The sequence below is a fragment of the Canis lupus genome, chromosome 5 (genome assembly GCF_011100685.1).
Source record: "Canis lupus familiaris isolate Mischka breed German Shepherd chromosome 5, alternate assembly UU_Cfam_GSD_1.0, whole genome shotgun sequence".
Taxonomy (NCBI): domain Eukaryota; kingdom Metazoa; phylum Chordata; class Mammalia; order Carnivora; family Canidae; genus Canis; species Canis lupus.
In genome coordinates, this window is record NC_049226.1 from 51317866 (window position 1) to 51340382 (window position 22517).

Below are 22517 nucleotides of genomic sequence, written 5' to 3' on the forward strand. Positions count from 1 at the left end.
CCATTGCCCAGCCCTGAGCATCCTAGTACACAAGTAGTGAAGATGCTGCCAAAGGGATTCCTGCACTGGGAAAGAGGCAGGACTTGAAGATGTCTTCCCCTTTATGATCCTGGAAGTTCTGAATGCTGAGAAGACAACACTATAAGGATGATGGTGTGCACAACAATTACACAGTCCTCCTTGATCAAAACCTAGTCTGCGCATACTCTCCAATGACTCAGTTCACTTACTTATATTACTTTTCTTCATTTCTGCCTCTTGACTCCAGCTGTGATATGAATGCATATATCCAAGCTGACAATCTGGGGCAGGGAGGGGAAGCAGGTGGAGGGTGAGGAAGAGAGTGAAACATTCCAAAACTGGAAACCAGTCTTAAGCATATAAGAACAAATTTTGTGTGGAGAATTGATCCAAAAGAAGGACTTCCAAAAAAAAAAAAAAAAGGAGGAGGACTTGCATGGCGGCTCGGATGTGTAACAAAGATTTAAAGGGCAGCCTCTACGTGCCAAGTTTTGTACTAAATGGTGTGGATACAGTGAAGACCAAAGGATGCCTATCCTGCCCCTGGTGGGCAAAACAGATCTTCAGATAACACTTACACAAAGAAATATGGAATAGCAAATTTAAGTAAATTCTGTTGTTCACAAGGAAATCTCCATGTCCCTGCCTTCAGCTTTCCAGGAGGGACATTTGCTGGAGTACTTTCTTGTCCACTTTCTCCATGCCTTATTTCTTCCCCATGGGAAAGTTGAGGTTATTTGATTGCTCAAGTCAGAAGAAAGACCCAGCATGCCCACCCCAGCTATTGTTCTGTCTTTTAGAATCAATTTGTCCAGAGGATGTACATACTCACTGTCTATTTGGAAACAGCTTGCAAGGGCTCACCTTTGGCAGGGACCAGCAGATAAGTTCAATTCCAGGTAAAGCATTGGGAAGCCCATTGTGGTCTTGTGTCTGCCATACCATGCCATCTACCCTCTATCAGAACAACCCTGTGATCTCCATTCATCTGACTCCTATATCTAACTTCCAGCTGGTTCTGAGCTCAAGAGGGAAAGAAAGGAGTGTTACTTATTACATTTCTGAGTTCCCAACTGCTAGAAAGAAAAAAACGGACTTATGAGAAAGTGTAAGAGGGGAATCTAATTTCGATGGGGGAAGGGAGCAGTATGAAAGAAAGCCTCTTCAAGTGTTATGAAAGCCAACATCCAAAGGAAATAGAAATTGACCAAGGAACAGGGAAGAAGTAGGAGGGTGAGTATAAAGGTTCTTAGGCAAGAAATAGTTTCTCTTGTTCGAGGAGCGAACGAAGTCCAGTGTGGGAGTCATTAGGGCTGGTTGTCACCAAATACTTGTAGCTCTCTGCCTTCCAAGCAAATAAGATTGCACTTTCTGGTCTCCTAGTGGCTGGGGGGTGGGAAGCGGGAGGCAGGAGGGGATGGACGGGACATGAGACTAGTTTGAACCAATGAATTGTGAGAAATGACATGTTACATTCTCTGGCAAAGGTACTTAACTGCCTGGCCAAGACCCTTCAAACTTTGCTTTCTGTCTACCACGAGATCTGTAATGTTCCTGAAAGTAGGTGCTACATTAGGCTGGGTCCCAGAGAAGGCAATGTGATCAGAGTCCCTGCCAACCCTTGATGGATATGGAACAGGAACAAGAAATAATTCTTTTTTTTTTTTTTTTTGTCTTAAGTCACCAAGATTTTTGTTTGTTTCTTTTTACTGTAGTATAACCCAGGCTACCCTGATAGACCAGTATGACTACAAAAGACTTGCTGAGGTATGATAATGTGAGATCTTTTGGCCAAATAAAGAATTTGGGTTTTATCCCAAATCCAATAGGATGCTCTTAAGGAGGCTTCAGGAAAGGAGTCTGACATGTTCCAATTTTTATGTTTTAAAACAAAGTACTATTACTATTTGACTATTAAAATACCCCCTTGAGGGGCAGCCTGGGTGGCTCAGCGGTTTAGCGCCGCCTTCAGCCCAGGACCTGATCCTGGAGACCCAGGATCGAGTTCCACGTCAGGCTCCCTGCATGGAGCCTGCTTCTCCCTCTGCTTGTGTCTCTGCCTCTCTCTCTCTCTCTCTCTCTGTGTGTGTGTGTGTATGTGTCTCATGAATAAATAAAATCCTTTTAAAAATAAATAAAATTAAAATAAAATAAAATAAAATAAAATAAAATAAAATAAAATAAAATAAAATAAAATAAAATAGAATAGAATACTCCCTTGGGACACCTGGGTGGCTCAGCAGTTGAGCATCTGCCTTTGGCTCAGGGTGTGATTCCAGGGTCCCGGGATCGAGTCCCACATCAGGCTCCCTTGCATGGAGCCTGCTTCTCCCTCTGTCTCTGCCTTTCTCTGTGTTTCTCATGAATAAATAAATAAAATCTTTAAAAATAAAATGCCCCCCTTAATTTCACTATAGAAAAGGCTATTTTTAAAAAAATCATCAAGCATTTATTGAACACTTTCTATCCTCTCATGTGCCAGGCACTGCATTAAGCATTGGAGATACAAAAATGAATTAGAAAAAAATAACAAAAATATTTTAGAAATGAATTAGACACAGTTCCTGGATCTGGAGTCAGGGATGTAAGAAGATATCTGTGCGATAAACATTCTCTGCTTCAGGTGTGTGCCCAGTAGAGCCAAAGAAAATAATAACTATTTGAGGGTAGGGTGGGAGATGGGATAACAGAAATATGGGTCAGAGGGAGCAATTATTTGAGTGGGGTCCAGGAGCTTTCCAGGTGGCATTTTGATTAAGGATAAAATGAAATGGAAAGATAGAAAAAACACGAGAGGAATTGAAAATGTTTAGGGTAGCTGAGACCCTGTGTAGTTCAGGGTATGGTAGACTGAATTACTCTTTGCAAATACTTGCTGCCCAGTGCCACTGGTGTCAGGTTTGACAGCGCGAACTAATTTTAGCAGAAGCCTTTTGAGTACCATGCTCTTTTCTGTTTGCCATGACAATCAGCAATGTTTCAGAAAGGTTCCTAGAGAAATGATGATATTGTGTGAAACAGAGACACAGTCTACCCATAATGAGCATGCAGTCTGGATGAAAAATAAGTATTTGGTTGTCATCCAGTAAGATTTTTGGATTGCTACCATAGCATAACCTAGCTTATACATAGGTGTGCATTTCCAGCTCTTGACTTCCAGACACATAGTAGGATTGCATTTTCTTGCACCCTTTAAGTAAAACATGGTCATGTGATTTGTTTTTAACCAATAATTCGGACATACAACTAATGTGTGTCATTTCTGGAAGGAACCTTCATTGCCAATGTGAATTCACCATGCTTTCTTTCTCCTATTGAGGTGATTGGGATGATTATGGAAGCATTCATCAAGGGTACTTTCTTCAGACTCAGTCTCTGAATGAGTACATTGAGCAGAGCCCCTCTGACCTTGAACGTGTAGTATGAGCAAGAATAAAGTTTTTTTCTTAAGACACTGAGATTTTAAAGATTTTATTTATTTACTTGAGATAGAGCATGCAATGGAGGGGTGGACAGAGTGAGAGGGAAAAAGAGAGAGGGAGATAAACAGACTCCCCACTGAGTGTGGAGCCCTACACAGGGCTCGCTTGACATAGGGCTCCACACAGGGCTCCATACCAGGCTTGACATGGGGCTCAATCTCACAGTTGTGTGATCTCACAACCCTGAGATCGTGACCTGAGCCAAAATCAAGTTGGAGGTTTAACCGACTGAGCCACCCAAGCACCCCAAGCCACTGAGATTTTAGAACTGTTCAACATGGTGGCAAACCTAGCCCATCCTGATAGAAAATTAGAACCTAGACACATGGTAATGTAATGACAACAACAAATAAAAGTAAACATTTGTTTAGAAGGCAATAACTAAGAACACTTATCAGAAGCTAAAAGGATGGTGATCTATTTGGTGAATATGTCACCTGTGATAATGTAGAAGGTATATAATGAACTAAGGCAAGAGATTGTAAAAAAAAAAAAAAAAAAAAAGAAAAAAGAAATGTTAGTAGCCTGTGTTGGTAGCTATTGGATACACTTGGAAACTTATTACAAAAAAAGAGATGAGCTCATAGATTTGCCGAGTTGGTAAGCAGAAATGAATGGAAATAGAGACAATCTATACATTCAGAGATTTGTAGGGTTAGAAGAGGCTACTGTTTCTCAGTGTCAACTAGTAAAATATAAAATTAAGATAGTTTTAGCAAAAATAAATAAACACATGCGAATTAAAATTAGCCTTGTAGTATGTATCAAGTCAAGGGTATGGTGTTGGTATGTTTATAACCTCTGGATAAATTAAGATATTATCCAGCATATGCTTTCAATTGGACAAAATGGCTTTGGAAAAAGGAGGAAAAGTGTCACTCTCCTACCAGAGCCCAGAAAACCCAAAGCACACAAAACCAAGTCAGAAGAAATAGGAGGGGAAGGGAAGGACAATGAAAAAGAGAGAGAGAGAGAGAGAGAGAGAGAGAGAAATACCAGCAGGTAAGAGAGCAAGAAAGCAAAGAAATACAGCAAAACATGAGGGAAAGAATTGGTGTGGCTATTAGTTCATGGAACGCCTGGAATCAAACAGATAAGAAGCCTACATTTTTATGAGAGTTGTACTGCCAAAAGCATATCAGCCTGGATTAAAGGACCATATTCAAGACTTAATATCACCATGTACCTCTCCCTATTTTAAAAAGCTTATTTTAAAACATATTTCAGTATGCCCACTTTAAATGTAGAAAAGGAAGACGTTCTCAGAGAGCAAAGCCAGAGGTTTTGGTTATGAAAAGCAATGGACAGGGCAGCTACACGCTGGGGATAGAATCAGGATCTAATCAGGGTGTTGGATGGGGGGATGGGAGTCCTCAACATGTCTGCTCAATGGACTGGTGTCTACTGTGGCTTCCCATCCCTTCACTTTCCAAACAGCATGCCCACTGCAGTTAGCCTATCTCGGCCCCACTGCTACATGTGGAAGGTGCACAGGGTAGATGTCTTCCGTTTAGGGAAAGAGTCACATCTGGAGCTGATACAGTCTACTACGAATCACCCAGAACCTGGAAAGTGAGCTTAACACACTGCGACTCGATGGATCTTTAGGATTGTCCCCCCTGAGGAAAGAATGAGAAAATTCTGCCTGTGGGAAGACAGTAAGCCAAACATTTGGTGAACAGAAAGGAGACTGCTAGAGTCATTAGTGTTGTTCTCCAAATATTCCTGGCTCCTTCCCTTCAAGATACTGGGCAGGATTACAGAGATTTAAAATTAGGCATTGCCATGTGACTTGCTTTGGCCAATGATACATGAGAAGTGCAGTGTGTCACTTCCTGGTGGATGCCTCCAGAGCCAGTGAATAGTTTGCTGCCTTCTCTCCCCCCAGCCAAGACAGTAATGAGAAGCACGTGTCAAGGCGAAGCCATCTTCAGCCCAAGTCGTCAAGTGTCCACAGTGAGCAGAACTCCCCTGCAGACCCTGAGTGGGGGCATGTAGCATGAGCGCAAAATAGACTTCCCTGAGATAAGCCACTGAGATGTCGGGCTTGTTTGTTAGAGCAGCATAGCCCAGCCTTTCCTGACTGATCCTGAAAGTGAGAGAGGAGGCAGGAGAGCAGAAGTGAGAGCATGAAAGGCCCTTCTCCCAGGCAGAGGCCTCCAAACTGTTTCCAGGTCATAAGGGGAAACCATGAAAGCTTCCAAGCAGGGGTGTTAACATGAACAGATCTGCTATTTTTTGGATAAAATATGCTATTTCTCAACATAAGGAGAAAATAAGCCTACTAAACCACATAAGGCAAAGAGAAACACACAGAACCCTTAGGCAAAATATATACGTATATATATACATATATATTGTATATATATGTGTGTGTGTGTGTGTATATATATACACACACACATATTCCTAAGTCTTGAAGTTTCTAAATACAGGAGCTCTGAAAGGAGGCTTGAAAGGAGTTCCAGAAAATCAGGCATGGTAATTTGTTCTATCCCACCATCCAAGTGCCATTCCCCTACAGACAACTAATACTTTACAAGAAAGTCTGCCAGAGCAGAGCAGAAACAAGGGAATGTAACAAACACCTGAGGTCAATTTTCAGCGGTCTGTGTGACCTGAGCAAGATTCTTAAGCTCCCTGGGGCCAGTTCCTCACACGTTTAAATCCAAATAAGAACACATGCAGCTCGAGATGGTCATAGGAAGAAAGAGCATATTTAAATTGCTCAGGTGAATGCCTGATTCGTGGTAGGTGTTTAATACACGACATTTATTTTTATTACCATTAACATTAAAAAATTTATTAAGAACGTCAGCTCCCTGATTACAAAAGAAAAGGATTCAGGGCAACAGAATAGAGAATGTTCTCTCCTTGAGGAAAGTAACTGGATCTTGTCATCACCGTATTGCCAGTGGGATGGGGGGGGGCGGGGCAGGGGGGAGCCACTCAGTTTTCCTTTGCTGCGGAAGGGAAAGAGAGGTGAGTGCGTGGGGTGAAGAAAAGTTGTCAAGATTTCCAACACTAGCGGCTGTTGGGCCACTGAGTCTGAACTCCCAAAGCCACAAATACCTTAAAGCTCTGGGCTGTAAACCCAAAGCTGGAGTCCCCAAGTTCAGAAGCTGAAAAGCCAGAATTAGAACCTTAAGAACCCACGTGGCTGCAGGTCCAACTCCAAACTCCAGTCCTCGAGGGATGCAGGGCCCGCGGAGGCGCTGACTCCTGAGCTTTTCCTTCATCTTCCTCCTCTCCCTGCACCTCACTGGAGTAAGTGCACCTGGTCCTGCCGAGTCACACTCAAATCCTGGCGTTCCAACGAGGCTCTGGGACACCCCCACACACACCCCCCACACCCCCAGGAAGGGTCGGGCTGTTAGGACCACCTCCTGGTGCTGGAGGCGATGCCGCTACCCTAACCGAGCCCAGGGGGTTGGGTCTCCGCCGCGGCGCTTGCAGACCTGCAGGAGCTCAGAGCTCAGCCACGTGTTCACTTCACGCCGTGGCAGCGCTGGGCCACGGCAGGAGCCACGATTCCCGGCTTCGGGATTCTTTCCGCCACACACTTCTGTCCCCAAGGCGTGCGGGGTAGTGGGGTGGGGGGGGTGGGGGGGTGGAGGATAAAAGAACCACCGCAGAAAAGGGCGCCACTTACATGAGTCTAGCGCTTCCTAGAGGCCACCCGGGATATGGGCCCACCACCCGGCCGGGAGGGCAGCCGGTGTGAAATCCAGGTCCCACCCGGGACTCGCTGCGTGACTTATTCCTGAGTATCTGACACTCTCGGGACTGGTTTTCCTGTAAACAAATCAGGACTCGGAGGGTGTGGGGGTGTGTGCGCGCGCGTGTGGTTGCACGCTGTGCGCGGGCGTGCAGCAGACGATCGCCGGGGTTCCCCAAGTTTCGGATTCCCTACACGCTCATTCACAACTGGAAGCTGAGCTGCCCCCTAATTCCACCCCCTAGGAGAGAAATTTCCCCCGCGGGCAGAACTGTGAACCCTCGCACCCCTTTTCCCTCGGCCTGCAGGGTGCGCTGCGGGTGCGGGGGGTGGGGGGCTGCAGCGCGGACCGAGCTGGGCACCCAGTCTGGAGCAGTGCAGGCCCCTGGGCGGCCGGCGCCGCGGGACAGCAGCGCGGGCGGCCGCTGGTGAACTTGACCGGGACACAAACTTCGCGGCGTCCTCAACGGGGGGCGGGAGGGGGCGCGCTCGCGAGACCGGCCCCAAACGGACGCCCGCTTTCCCCGGCCCGCACAGGGGACTTAAGGGAGCCACCTTAAGGGCGGTGCTCCCGCCCCCCGGAAGTGCGGGGGGGGGGCGGGGGACGCCGGCCCGGAGCTCGGCCTGCAGCCGCGGCAGGCGGCGCGGCGCCCGCGGAGGACCTCGAGCGCCCCGAGTGGTGCACCCCTCCCCGCACCCCGCGCGCCCTCGGCCCCGGGCACCTGGCCGGGTCCCCGCGCCTTCCCGCCAGCGCCCTGAACTGGAGCCCGCCCGGGCCGCGGGAGCCCGCGTCCGCCCGCGTCCGCCCGCGTCCGCCCGGCTCGCGGCAGCCGCCGTCACCCGACAGTCAAATCCCAAGACGTCAGCCCACAATGCACCGGGCGGGCCGGGAAAGACGCGCGGCGGAGGAGACGGGGGCAGAGCCGGGCGCGAGCCGCGCGGGAGGGGGAGGGGGGAGGGGGAGGGGGAGGGGGAGGGGGAGGAGGAGAAAGAAGGGCCCAACTGTAGGAGGGCAGCGGAGCATTACCTCATCCCGTGAGCCTCCGCGGGGCCGGAGAAGAATCTTCTAGGGTGGGGTCTCCATGGCGACGGGCGGGCCCGCCCCCTGGAGAGCGACGCGAGCCAATGGGAAGGCCTTGGGGTGACATCATGGGCTATTTTTAGGGGTTGACTGGTAGCAGATAAGTGTTGAGCTCCGGCTGGATAAGGGCTCAGAGTTGCACTGAGTGTGGCCGAGGCGGCGAGGTGGGAGTGGAGGAGCGCGGACTCGGGGAGGCGGGCGGCCGCGGGCAGGCGAGACGGCCGGAGAGTCCGGGCTGCAAAATCCGCTTTCCGTTTTGCATTTTCCTCGCCGACTGGCCGGAGCTAGCGCCTGTGGCTCCCGGGCTGGTGTTTCGGGGAGCGCCCGGAGAACCCCCTTCTCCAGCCGCCCCCGGGAGGAGAGCCCCGCCGCCCGGGAGCCGTGACAGCGCGGAGAGCGGCGACAGGTCCGTCCGCGCAAGTGCAGAGAGTGGCTGCGGCGGCTCAGAACTTTCCTGGCCGGGAGCACAGGGGACGAGTGGCCCGGGTCCCGGAGCGAACTTTTGCAAAGCTCTGCCGCGCCTGAGGCTGCGGCGGCTGCGGCGGCGGCGGCGGCGGCGGCGGCGGCGGCCGGGACGAGAGAGGCGGCGGCGGAGCGAGGAGACCGCGGAGGGACGTGCGCTCGGCGCCCCTCGCCCCGGTGGCTGAACTTGGGCGAGCGCGAGCCGCGGCTGCCCGGCGCCCCCTCCCCCTGTCGCCGCGGGGGCGGGCCCGCGGGCCCCCGGGAGCCGCCGCGCCCCGAGAGCGCCCCGAGCGCGCCCCGTGGGTGACCGCGACTTTTCCCCGAGGCGGGCAGCGCGCGCGCCAGCTGACCCAGGAGGAGCGCGGCGGCGGCCGGAGCCGGTGAGCGGGGCGCGGGGGGAGGACCGCCGGCGGGAGCGCGCGCCCCTCCAGAAACTTTCCTCTAGCCCAGGGCCGCCCCCCCCACCCGGGAGGCGCGGGGGTCCCCCGCTCGCCAGCGCGCTGTTGCGGCCCCGAAACTTCTGCGCGCAGCCCAAAGTAACCCCGCGCGAAGTGACGGACTGTTCTATGACTGCAAAGATGGAAACGACCTTCTACGACGATGCCCTCAACGCCTCGTTCCTGCAGTCCGAGAGCGGCGCCTACGGCTACAGTAACCCCAAGATCCTGAAGCAGAGCATGACCCTGAACCTGGCCGACCCGGTGGGCAGCCTGAAGCCGCACCTCCGGGCCAAGAACTCGGACCTGCTCACCTCGCCCGACGTGGGGCTGCTCAAGCTGGCCTCGCCCGAGCTGGAGCGCCTGATCATCCAGTCCAGCAACGGGCACATCACCACCACGCCGACCCCCACGCAGTTCCTGTGCCCCAAGAACGTGACGGACGAGCAGGAGGGCTTCGCCGAGGGCTTCGTGCGCGCCCTGGCCGAGCTGCACAGCCAGAACACGCTGCCCAGCGTCACGTCGGCGGCGCAGCCGGTCAGCGGCGCGGGCATGGTGGCCCCGGCGGTGGCCTCCGCGGCGGGCGGCGGCGGCGGCGGCGGCGGCTTCAGCGCGGGCCTGCACAGCGAGCCGCCGGTCTACGCCAACCTCAGCAACTTCAACCCGGGCGCGCTGAGCAGCGGCGGCGGGGCGCCCTCCTACGGCGCGGCCGGCCTGGCCTTTCCCGCGCAGCCCCAGCAGCAGCAGCAGCCGCAGCAGCCGCAGCAGCCCCCGCAAGCGCCGCACCACCTGCCCCAGCAGCTCCCCGTGCAGCACCCGCGCCTGCAGGCCCTGAAGGAGGAGCCGCAGACGGTGCCCGAGATGCCCGGGGAGACGCCGCCCCTGTCCCCCATCGACATGGAGTCGCAAGAGAGGATCAAGGCCGAGAGGAAGCGCATGAGGAACCGCATAGCTGCCTCCAAGTGCCGGAAAAGGAAGCTGGAGAGGATCGCCCGGCTGGAGGAAAAAGTGAAAACCTTGAAAGCGCAGAACTCGGAGCTGGCGTCCACGGCCAACATGCTCAGGGAACAGGTGGCACAGCTTAAACAGAAAGTCATGAATCACGTTAACAGTGGGTGCCAGCTCATGCTAACGCAGCAGTTGCAAACGTTTTGAGGACAGACTGTCGGGGGCTTGAGGGGCAACCGAGAGAGAGGAGAGAGAGAGAGAGAGAGAGGAGAAAAAAAAAAACCACACACACACACAGAGAGCGAGAGCGAGAGAACTTGAGAACTTGACAAGTTGCAAGAGAGAGCGAGAGAGACAAGAAGTGTCCAAGGACTAAAGCCAAGGGTATCCAAGTTGGACTGGGCGGCGTCCTGACGGCGCCCCCAGTGTGCACGAGTGGGAAGGACTTGGCGCGCCCTCCCCTGGCACGGGGCCAGGGAGCGGCTGCCCGCGGGCTGCCCCGCTTTGCGGACGGGCTGTCCCCGCGCGAACAGAACGTTAGACTTTTCTTTAACATTGACCAAGAACTGCATGGACCTAACATTCGATCTCATTCAGTATTAAAGGGGTGGGGGGGGGGGAGGGAGGGGGAAGGGTTCCAAACTGCAATAGCGACTGTAGATTGCTTCTGTAGTACTCCTTAAGAACACAAAGGGGAGGAGGGGGGGTGTTGGGGGAGGGGAGGCGGGAGGGAGGTTTGTGAGAGCGAGGCTGAGCCTGCAGATGAACTCTTTTCTGGCCTGCCTTCCTTAACTGTGTATGTACATATATATATTTTTTAATTTGATGAAAGCTGATTACTGTCAATAAACAGCTTCATGCCTTTGTAAGTTATTTCATGTTTGTTTGTTTGGGTGTCCCGCCCAGTGTTGTTTGTAAATAAGAGATTTGGAGCACTCTGAGTTTACCATTTGTAATAAAGTATATAATTTTTTTATGTTTTGTTCCTGAAAATTCCAGAAAGGATATTTAAGAAAATACAATAAAATATTGGAAAAGTACCCCTCCCACAACCTCTTTTCTGCATCATCTGCGGATTAACCTATCTAGGTGGAGTTGAAAGAGTGAAGAGTGTCAACTAAGACCACTCTCAGTGCTGCTTACTGATGTATAGCAGTGAAAACTATTCTCTACTGGACTGGAGAATTAACTGTAGCTGATGCTCTCCTCAGCTTCTACTCTTCCCTCCCCCCCCAACCATCCATATAGAGTCACTTACAAAAGGTAGTGTGGCCCTTCAGAAGGCTGAGGGAAGGGAGGTTATGGTGGACGGGGAAGACAGTCCACGGGGAAGTCAAACCATTTAAAGTCCGGATTATACCAAGTGGCATGTGCTGTGACCATTTACGACATTAGCAGAAATTTTAAGAGTAGTTGTATCATCCTCAAATCAGGAAGGGTGGCAGATTTTTACAAAAGATGTATCCTTCCAATTTGGAATCTTTTAACAATCCCTAGATAAAAAAGATGGTCTTTGCTTATGAATATTTATAACAGCATTCTTGTCACAATAAACGTATTCAAATACCAATAACAGATCTTGAATTCCTTTCCCTTTACTACTTTTTTCTTCCCAAGCTCTACACTGAAGCTTTTCTTTTCAGTTGCTGGGGTTAACATTACTGCCATCTGAAGTTACTGGGTAATTAAGAAGCAAAGAATTTAGGAAGAGTCAACACAGAATTTGCAATCTGGATGAAAGATTCTCCCCGTTTCATTAATATTCTCTCTCTCTCTCTCTCTCTCTCTCTTCCCCCCCCCCCCCCTTCATTCCCATCTTCTCTCTCTCTGAAATAATCACCCATACTTAGACAAATTACCACTATAGCAATTTACCATTTGGGATTCTTCTATAGTTTATTTCTTTATTTGTTTCTAAAATAATCAACCTTGTTTAAGTTATTATTACAGAAAGAGCCTTGAAAGATAGTAATCTATGTAACATGGAAAAGATTCATAAGAGAAACCATGAACACACCAACACAATGATTACATCTGTAAATCAAACCTTAGCTCTGGGGAAATGGCAACCTTAAATTCTGTCTACAGATATAACTCGGGAGATCAACAAGGTAGTATGCAACAAGGGAACAATTTTTGCCTCGTCGCTTTTCATCCCAGGAGCAAGTATGATTATCAAGCAGCAAAAGCAATTTGATATCCAGGAATATTTCACAAACCACTAATTGAGGCAGGGCTGTTTGCTCATTAGCAGTGCTCTGGTACCCAACAGGTCTGAGAGTGCTAATACCCTGCCTGTGGCTGTAAATCCAAAGACACAAAGAGTTTCTTCTTAGGAGTGTACCTAGGAGTGGAAGAGATCGGACAGACTTGTTAGCTATCAGATCCATTCCGTTGTAATAACACTACCAAAGGGTTACTGGGAGCAGAGCAGAGTTTGCCAAACAGTGAATTTGCCGATGTCAGCAACCCGGAAGGTGAGTTGATTTTGACCATATGTAGGAATAGTCAGCAGAGGGACAATAAAGCACTTTGGGGTGGGGCTCTATGGAAGCTAAACAAGAGCCAACTAGAAAAAATAAGCAGGCTGGGGAATTAATTACCTGCAAAGGTAGACTAAGCCCAGACAACAGAGCAGCACAGAAAAGCCACACCACTCCCCAGCTTTATTTAGACTCCAAGTGTTAAAAAAAAAAAAAAAAAAGCCTGAAACTCAGGCCTACCCCCACACTTGTTTGTTTCAACTAACATTCTAAATATGTATCCCTGAAATTCTAACCATTCTAACAAAGGGGTTAGAAAAATCGCTGTGGTGAAAGAAATTAACCGATGATCTTTGGACACAGAAAATCAGCTAATTTTGTAGAAACACAAAAGTTAATTTTATTTTGCCATTGAATGAGTTATTCTTTGGGTAGCACTAGTAGTTGGAGAAGATGAAGCCAGTGACACATAAAGCCGTTAATTCTAATTTGTCTTATGTATGTATATTTCAAACAAAGATTCTTAACCCTCTGTGTCCACTGGGGCAGGGGGTTCATGAACTCAATGAAAAAGCCTACAAAACTCTATGTCTGTGTACGTGCATGCACACATGGGCACATCCTTGCTCCCCTGAGGAAAGAAATCATTAGCTTTTATTTGGTTTTCACAGAGTTCCATGACTCAAAAATGGTTAATAAATTCCTAAGCTTAATAGCTACACACTCACTATGAGAAATTTACCTTTGTGCGAATCTAAATGTCGTACCTTTTCACCCTTCCATGCTTCTGCTTGAGCTCATCCGCCTACCTGGAATACCTTTCCTTTCCAGTTCAGCCATCCTTCAAGGCTTGGCATACATAGCACCTTCTCTATGAACCCGTCCTCGCTAACTCTATTTTCAGGTGGAATGAATATTCCCGTTGAACATTCATAACATTCCATCAAAACTTCTAAAATAGCACTTACCAAAGTATTATCATTGTCAACTTCTGTGTCTCTTGGCTAGAGCCCTCTCCTACTCATCTGAGGACCCCAGACTCCTAGTACAGTGCCTGGTACTAGGAGGTGTTTTTAAAATAAATGTGCAATGACTGAACAAGGAACTGAACTTAAACCATCCTCCAAAATAATTCCAGGTCTTAATTTCTTCTAGTGAAATATATCCCATCCATTTCCAGGTGTACAAGTCAAGATGAGTTGAAGACCCCCAAGAAAATTCAAGCCCAGCCAAGTTTTGATGAGTGTTCTGAAGTGCTATCTTCAATGGATGTTCTTAAAATAACTAAGCTGTTAACACATCTTTCCAGCCAAATGGTGTCCCTTCCCCCCACTCTGCTAATGCAAGTGTGCATCTCTTTATATAAAATGGATCTGCCTGAAACATTAAGCTTGGAGGTGGAGATGGGCAAGGGGATAATGTGTGACCATTAGGCAAGCATAAAAAATAGTTCCAGATGTGGATTTATTAAAAACAACCACTTTGTTGGTAATGGCAGAGAGAGCTTTCTGTTTGTAAAGTTAATGTATCTCAGGGGTCTAGAAGTTAGTGCTCAGTATATCTCGGGTACAGATAAGGATCATGCTAAAGTATCTATTCCCCATGTCCTTTTATTGCTTGAGGAAATGTGTCTTGGTGGAACAAAGGGGGAAAAAAAAAACAATGCCTTTTACTTTGCCCTATCCTTGCCTCCACAGGTCTTCTATATGGGTCAAGTGAAATGTCATGGAAGATGGGAAAAGGTTAGAATATGGGACAGTCCCAGAAAGTGACATTATTCCTTCCTAACTCTTGAACCTGATCCCGTTTATTTGATTTTGCACTTCTGACATCCCAGAGAAAGGCATTCCCCTGGGTCCGGGTCTCATTGAGACCCTATGCTAAGCGCAGGGATTCAATGATGAGCAAGACACAATCCCTAGTCTCCAGGAACTCACAGTCTGGTGGGGGGGAGAATAGAGATGAACCACAGAGAGGTGCCAGATTTGGGGAGGAGGAGCCATTATCAGGAGAGACTTTACAGGAGAGGTGACATCTGAGCTGAGCCAGTGGCACTCACCAGGAAGGGAAAGTTGGAAGAGGAACTTGTGTGCAAGGAAAACATAGTGCTTTCAGAGAGCTGTAAGCTGTTTGGAGAGGCTGGGAATGAAGATATGGAAAGAAAAATGAAGGGAGATGAAGCAAGAAAGTTTAGGTGTCAGGTTGTGAAGTAGTATCTGTTCCATGCTAAGAGTTTGGGTGTTATTCTGCAGGTGATAGGAAATGTAGAAGACGGCAGAGGAAGAAAACAGCCTCTCTCAACTTGAGAAAGATTCATACAGGTTAACAGTTTGGATGATGGACTAGTGGGGAAGACACAAGGTGAGGAAAGCAATGTCAAAGACAGGATTTAGTTAATTTAGAATGCCCATGGTCTTTAAAGCTATCCTGGAGTTGGGGGAGAAATGGGGAGAAGATGGCTTAGGCTGAGCCCCATTATGCCACATTTCTTCCTACACAACTCCCTGGCAAGCTAGGCCTAAGGAGGGATATTGGGAAGTTTGTGCTTCACCTCAGCTACTTGTCCTGAACTTCAGATCTCACGTGTTGACTTGACATCTGAAGGGAAATCATCTTATAAAATAGTCCACAGTCTACCTGCCTGGTGTCAAGATGCTCAAATAAACAGATATAAAAGAAAAGGGATTGTGAGCTCACACTGCAGGACCCAAACCTGATTTTATGTTGTCCCTCAGAATTGACCAAGCTCAGTAGGACCAACTGAACCAAACTATGCAAACCTTTTGATGCCAGTGAAGAGACCAATGTTTTTACTTTTGTTGGGAGAATTGAATAATAACACCTCACATTCATGCAACACTCATTTTATTCATCGAGCGACATTGTATTCCTATTTTGTGCCATGCACTTAGAAATGCAATGAGGAGAGTGAAATCCACAGGATGCCTCCCCTCAAGGAGTTTTTATTCTGGTAAGAGATACTGTAAAGAGAGAACACACCAATAAATGGATGAGTCTACACCTTGACGAGCACAGTTAAGAACTGGGCACTGTGAAAGAGAAAAACCATCTAAACTGGACCAGGAGAGTTGGGATGCCTGGGTGGCTCAGTGGTTGAGCATCTGCCTTTGGCTCAGGGTGTGATCCCAGAGTCCTGGAATTGAGTCCCATGTCAGGTTCTCCGAAGGGAGCCTGCTTCTCCTTCTGCCTTCTGCCTATGTCTCTGCCTCTCTCTGTGTGTCTCTCATGAGTAAATAAATAAAATCTTAAAAACAAACAAACAAACAAAACAGGACCAGGAGAAAAAAAGGCCTTTCTGCCAGAATGCCTGAATTGAGGCTTTCTCCATGACTGGAATTCATTGAGTGAAAAGCAGGAGAAGGGGCAGCAGTTGGAAGAGCAGCATGAAGGAAAGCTTGGGAAAGACTTTGGGGCACCCTAAGGGTTTAGAGACAGGCTGCTGTCCTGGAGTGCAGTGAGCAAAGGAAGTGTGATGAGCAATGCGATAGGTCCTCACCAGGTCACGCTCTTGTCTCTCCTGTCCGCTTCCATTTTCACCACTACCCAGGCTGTGTCATTGTTGGTAGCTGTATCTCACAGAGACAGCAACTGATGCACCCAGGGAGTCTTAAGAGCTTTTGTTCATGCTCTTCATCCACTGGCTTGTGGGGCCACAATTAAGCTTCAAGAACCATATTCTTCTCCTATTTTGTTCCAGGAATCACATGCCCTGGTCATCCTGGGTTCCTTACCCGGAGCACATCCCCACTTCCACATCAAGCACCCTAAGGAACTGAATTAGTCATCAGAAGGTTCTTTGATGTGTACACCATCTGAGCAAAGGTAATCAGATAGTCTCCTGGGATATGTCATCTATGCCATAGCAGCAAGTAGTGAACTCTCCTTGCCCTGCTACAAACTCCTCCTCTCTAGAGGGCCCAGAATACTTAGTGCTGAGAACCCCTGACCCTCTCTTGCCATACAGACTTCCTCCATGTACATCCACTGAAAAATAGTGCCTGATGGTGGACTCATTGTTGCTTCAGAAAATTGGATTACCAGATCACTAAGTTACTGCCTACTGCTACCTACAGCTACCTGCACAGAATTTGTGTATTTCTCAGTTCTCCTTCAGACTGTCAGTCCAACAGATTCCGCTAATGGCTACTCTCTTCCAGAATGTTGATTCATCTAGGTTCATGCTCAGAGGGAGGATTTTTCCCTGGCCTTATCACAAGTCCAAGAAAAAGGTGGGCAGGAACCTGGGCTGTTATATAATCGACCACACTAACAGAATGTTTACAGTGGCCACTAACAAAAGACACAATTTAAAGAAGAAGTCCAGACATGAACCAAGTCCAAAGCTCAGTGACCTCGTTCATTGACATTATCATGGGCTTAGGAGCTTTAAATCTTTCCACGTCACCATTCTTGGTGTGTCCAGGAAGTTTCTCGTGTGGCCTCAAGATAACTTTGGCAGTTCCTGGCATCATAGGTAAACGCAATAATCACTAGTAATGCAAAGATATTTACTTTAATATTTCCCTTTTTTATTAGCAAGATGCTTTTCTAGATGCTCCCCACCTCCACCCCAGTAGACATCCCCTCAGGTCCCGGAGGCCAGGAGTTGGTCACATACATATACGCAGACAGGGAATGAGACTTCCATAATTGGCCTACAATCATGATTCACTCTTTTGGATCACCTTTTTCTAAGCACATGGGAAAGTGAACACAGAAAATTGTTTTTAAAATAAATAAAAAATCAAGGCTCTGATGGCAAGAAAGAAGTGAGAGAGAGGATGGCTTTGGGGTTGGTGGATGTTCCCTAATGTTCTACACCAAATATTTCCAGTTCTTCTCTTGGGTACAAGGTAGGGTAATACTTTCCCATCTCCTACCTCCTTGAAGGAAGGAGTAAGAAGGCTTCTTACATGGGTAAGAAGCCATATGACTTGTGTCAGCCAATGAAATGTGAGCAAGGGTGACATCTGTCACATCCAGGTGGAAAGAAGCCTAAGAGCAAGTGAGAGATTCAACATGCTTCCTTTTCCCAGCTTTGGCAACCATGGAACCACAGAGAAGGAGTGTCCATTAACCTGGGTCTTTAAATAATGATGATGTAGATCTGAGTCCCTCCCCATGCCCAGCATATCTACAATAGACATTTAACATGAAAAAAATAAAAAATAAAAAAAAATAACATGAGCAAGAACAAAACCTTTGTTGTTTTGGGACACAGAGATTTGAGAGCTGCTTGTTTCTGTAGCCTTACCTAGCCTTTTTCAACTCCAGGAGAAAACAACAGTATCTTCACAAATATCACCTGTATAATGTTCATAATAGATACCATTTACCAAGTTTCCACCATGTAGCAGGCACTGTCCTGGGTCTCATAAGGTAAAGATAGGGCTGTATTTTGCATACGAGAAAATGGAGGTTTGCATCTTGTTTGGGTTCGTGGAATAAGTGATTGGTGGAAGCCCAAGTTGAGTCCAGGTCTTTCTGACTGCAAAGAGCTTGCACTGCATACACATGTCCTTATTCCCAAGTAGAACTGCCACATGAATTTATATCTAGTTGAGCCTCCCAACTTTCCTGCTGTCATTCTGCACTTCATAGATCTAGGAAGACACCAGAGCCTCTCCCTTTCCACTCTTCCTCTGTATCCTCCTGGTGACATGAAGCTCAAGGTGTCATGAGCTAGAGGAGGCACAAGGATTTTGGAACCAAATGGTCCAGAGGATCAATCCAGGCTCTGCAGTTGTACGTGGGGGAGTGTGGAGAGAGTACCTTAATATTGCTAAAGCCTCAATCTCTTCCTTTGTAAAAAATGAGGACAGCTATGGATACCTCAGAAGATTGTCAGGAGGATCATATATATAAAGCCCTTGTATGGAGCAGACAAGCAAGAATTAGTCATTTTTCATGATGGACTATTTCATCGTAATTTAAAATGAAATAATCAGGAATCTCCCACCCCATGGCCCCAAGCCAGTGTGCATGCATGCACATACAAACCATCCTCGCTGAAATGCAAACGTTTCCCACTAAGATTCAACAAGGTCTCACAGAGTCTGCTTCTTGATCATATAAGGGCTGGCAGGTCCTGTCTACGGGCTGGAGAAAAGTTTTGTTTCCCCAGCTGCACTCACAGGGGAATGCTCTGCAGGCACGGCATTGGGAACCTGTTTGACTTGGCTCAGAGGCCTGTCAGCACATTCAGGAAGTGAAGTCAGAGAGAAGCAGGATTTCAAACAGAGCCAGCTGCACACGAATGCCCAGGCAGTGACATGCCTTATCTAGGCAGGGTGCCTATCAGCCTGGGTTGCCCTGGGTGCTGTCAAAGAAGCCTCTGAGAATGGCTCTGAGCCAGAAAAGGAAGAAGCAGTGTCTGGCACCCAGAGAAGGGCTGTGACTTCCATAACAAAGCAGCTAGAAGGGCTACGCAGAGTTCATCTAAGCCAGCCCCCTGTCTTGGGCAGCAGAATGACTAAGGCCGGACTCCCAGAGCTTGCTGGGTCAAGAGGCTAATGTTTATCTCTCTGGAGACTTGAACTCAAGTGTTGGGAATGGAACGAAGGAGAGGGGGAGGATAGCAAAAAGAAGGAATAGGTTAGGAAGGCTGGGCAGGGGAGACAGAAAATTGGATGGTGTTCCACAGCATGTGGATCCCTGAGAAGTAACACGCTACCATTCTCCAGCCACGTCCGGGACCAAGTACAGTGAGTAACTAAGACCTTCATGAACCATAATCCCAACTAGAACATCTCCTAGCTGTGAGTAGGAAGATAGTTAATTTCCCTAAGCCTCAATTTCATTAGCTAGGAAATAGAGATGGTAATACCTACCCCCACAGGGTTGTTGTAAGGATTGAATAAGCTGACATAGCTTAGTGCTGGCAAATCAGAAAGGTATCAGCTTAGAACTCTATGGTTGCAAGCGATAGAAAATTCAGTTTATGTAAAAAAAAAAAAAAAGAGGCAATTTTATTGAAATATATCATTGAAAAGCCATCAGTAGAAGTCATTCTAGACCTGGCTATATGCAGGGCTCAAGTGATATTAATTAATAAATTAATTAATGGAAATTGATTTCCCTCCATCACTCAGCTTGCTATGGGAAGTATTAGCTTCTTGCTCAGGCTCCATATGAAAGTGTCCAGCAGATCCCGCTCTCTGTCCATGGGAATAAGTAAGATGGCAACAGCAGTTACTTCCCTTCTCCCAGGACGGTGTTTCATTGATCTGATTGGGTCTCATATCCATTCCTGAACCACCTGAACCAGTCACCATGACTGAGGGATGGCATGTGACATACTGATTGGCTTAGGTGTAGGTCAGCTTTCAATACTAGGGTTTGGGAGTCCCATCAAACCACATGGTCAGAGAAGAGAGAGAGGGGGAAGAAAAGATCCTCAAAGCAATGTCAGGACCTATAAAAGAGTAGATGCTGCTCCATCTATTTTGTGATTATTGTTGTTACTATTATCACATTTTATAAGTCAGGATAGAGGGGCAACTAGTCCCCTTCAAAAGCTGGGTCAAAATTCATGATACATTCTTCAATCTCTTATAACAAGTTTGAAGCTCAAGGTAAAAATCATCAAAACATATTGCACTGGATGGAAAATGTTTGGGAGGACTGTATTAAACAATATAACGTGAAAATACTCTGTAAAAAAGAGTTACTTATTAATATTAGTCGCTTTTGTAATGTTTATCGTAAAAAATTAACTCATGCAGGCCAGCTGAAATAAAGTCAAAGATACTCCAGGCAAGACTATGAAATGTCAGGACCCCACCAATCTATTCTGGTCTGTATTTTTCTCTACTTTCCTGCTCACTGAACTCTATCAGTATCAGTATCTACAACTAGTATTTCCACAATTCAAATGCTGAAGTAGTAAAGGTCAGAAAAAAAAGAAGTAGACAGTCATCATGACTGAATTCTAAAAAGGAGAATCCGAGGAGGGCACTTGATGGGATGAGCACTGGGTGTCACACTGTAGGTTGACAAGTTGAATTTAAATTTTAAAAATGAAAGTCAGCCCTCGACACAAGGGTTTGTAAAATAAAAAATAATCCAAAAAATAATCCAAAAAAATAAACAATAAAAGAATAAATTTTAAAAATGTAAAAAAATGAAGGAAGGAAGGAAGGAAGGAAGGAAGGAAGGAAGGAAGGAAGGAAGGAAGGAAGGAAGGAAGGAAAGAAGGAAGGAGAAAAAAATTAAAAATAAAAAAGGAGAATCCAATACACAAAGAAATATTCTTTTCTTCTACTCACATCAAAGATCTTTACATGAAAGATCTCTGAAAATTTCTAGAAGTGGTTATTAGCATAAGAAATGAATGAAAAATCCAGTGTTTCAAGAACAGCATACCAAGAAAGGTTGATGGGTCTACTGCATGGTTTAAGACATTTCCAGGAGGTGATATGGTGACCAATTCTTGGCATAAATAGTCAAAATCTTTCCACCTTAGGATACCAACATGGGATTGAATGATCATGACTCTCTCAGAAGGTAGTGTTACCATGTTTATTCACCAAATGTTGAACACCTCCTCCGTGCCAGACACTGAGCACTGGAAGTGAGAACTTATGTAAGATATCAATCCTACTATCAAAAGCTGATGGTGGGGCACCTGGGTGGCTCAGTCAGTTAAGCAGCTGGCTCTTGATTTCAGCTCAGGTCATGATCTCAGGGTCCTGGGATCAAGCCCTGCATTGGGCTCCTGGCTCAACAGGGCATCTGATTCAGGATTCAGCTTTCTGTCTCTCTCTCTCTCTCTCTCTCTCTCTCCCCCTCTGCCTCTCTCCCTGTCACTCTTGCTCACATTCTCACTCACTCTCTCTCAAATAAATAAGTCTTTAAAAAAAAAAAAAAAAAGCTGATGGCATTCAATATATTAGTTGCTGTGAGAGAGGTAAATACAATATACTTTGGAAACAATATCCCACCTAAGGGAGTTGAACAATGGCCTCACTGGGAAGCCAACTTGGAATTGTATCTTTAAAAAGATGAAAAATGGGGTGATGGTGTTCCAGAGAGAGAGAGACCAAGGCCCATCAGTCAAGCATCAACTATTCATGGACAAAAATAGATGGAGTTTCTGCCCAGTGACTGTCAGGTAAGGAAAAGAGACATTTAACGGATTCTTAAACACATGATCAAAATTACTTACCAAGCCCAGCACTTTGCAAAGTGTTACAAAGATGTACAAGCAGTACTACTGCAGCCCGCTCCCAGAGCATTCAGTGGAAGGGTGGGGAGGAGCCTGACTCAGTCTGATCATTAGGGAAGGCCTCTCCAAGGAAATGACCTTTAAACTGAGACCTGATGGAATCAGTCAGGCAGATGGGAGTGGGTGGGGACAGCATTCCTGTCTTGGGCAAAAGCATGTGTTAGAAGTAGCCAGAAGACCAGTGTGGTTAGAATGTAAGGTTCCCTCCAGGAGAATCAAGGGAGGAGATGGGAAGAGAAGGAGGCCATGGGGGCAGGTGAATCCAGATGGTGAGCAATTTTAATGCAGGATGTCCAAACAGAGCACCTCAATGACCCTCAAGTCTCAAACAACCCGAGAGGCTAGATGACAGTGAGCAAAGAGAACTTACGCATGTTCTAAAAGTCACACATTTCATGCTTAGGGCAGAAGCTCTGATTCCTGGCTACAAGACATGGATCATGACATTAGCTGTTTGTGAAGCTCTTGGGGCCCAGACTTGGGGCCAATGCCTTCTGTGCTACCTTGTTCAACCTCGCAACGGCTCTATCAGCTAGCTATCACAGGCTTGCTCCTCAGTCTGCAAGCTCGACTGGTCCCAGAAAATGGTTGCATCCTCCGACTGTACAAGTGAGGAGCGGGGTTTGGCTCTAAAGTCC

General features: G+C 47.3%; 1 protein-coding gene and 1 long non-coding RNA gene across 4 annotated transcripts; one reads left to right on the forward strand and one right to left on the reverse strand.

Moving 5' to 3' along the window:
- Window positions 1-6290: 6290 nt before the first annotated feature.
- LOC102155586 lies at window positions 6291-8032 on the reverse strand. 3 transcript variants are annotated; one of them, XR_005359703.1, is made up of 3 exons: window positions 7944-8032; window positions 7156-7298; window positions 6291-6786 (listed from the first exon to the last, which is right to left on the reverse strand). It is a non-coding gene; the product is annotated as an uncharacterized LOC102155586 (long non-coding RNA). The 3 variants fall into 3 exon arrangements; XR_005359702.1 differs by lacking the exon at window positions 7944-8032 and having other exon boundaries at window positions 6291-6466; window positions 6647-6786; window positions 7156-7837; XR_005359701.1 differs by lacking the exon at window positions 7944-8032 and having other exon boundaries at window positions 7156-7843.
- Window positions 8033-9114: 1082 nt separating this feature from the next.
- On the forward strand, window positions 9115-10446 carry JUN (Jun proto-oncogene, AP-1 transcription factor subunit). The gene has a single exon (XM_038537394.1). It carries the CDS (start codon window positions 9331-9333, stop codon window positions 10354-10356), a length of 1026 nt encoding a protein of 341 aa, XP_038393322.1. The 5' UTR covers window positions 9115-9330; the 3' UTR covers window positions 10357-10446.
- The last annotated feature ends 12071 nt before the right edge of the window (window positions 10447-22517 follow it).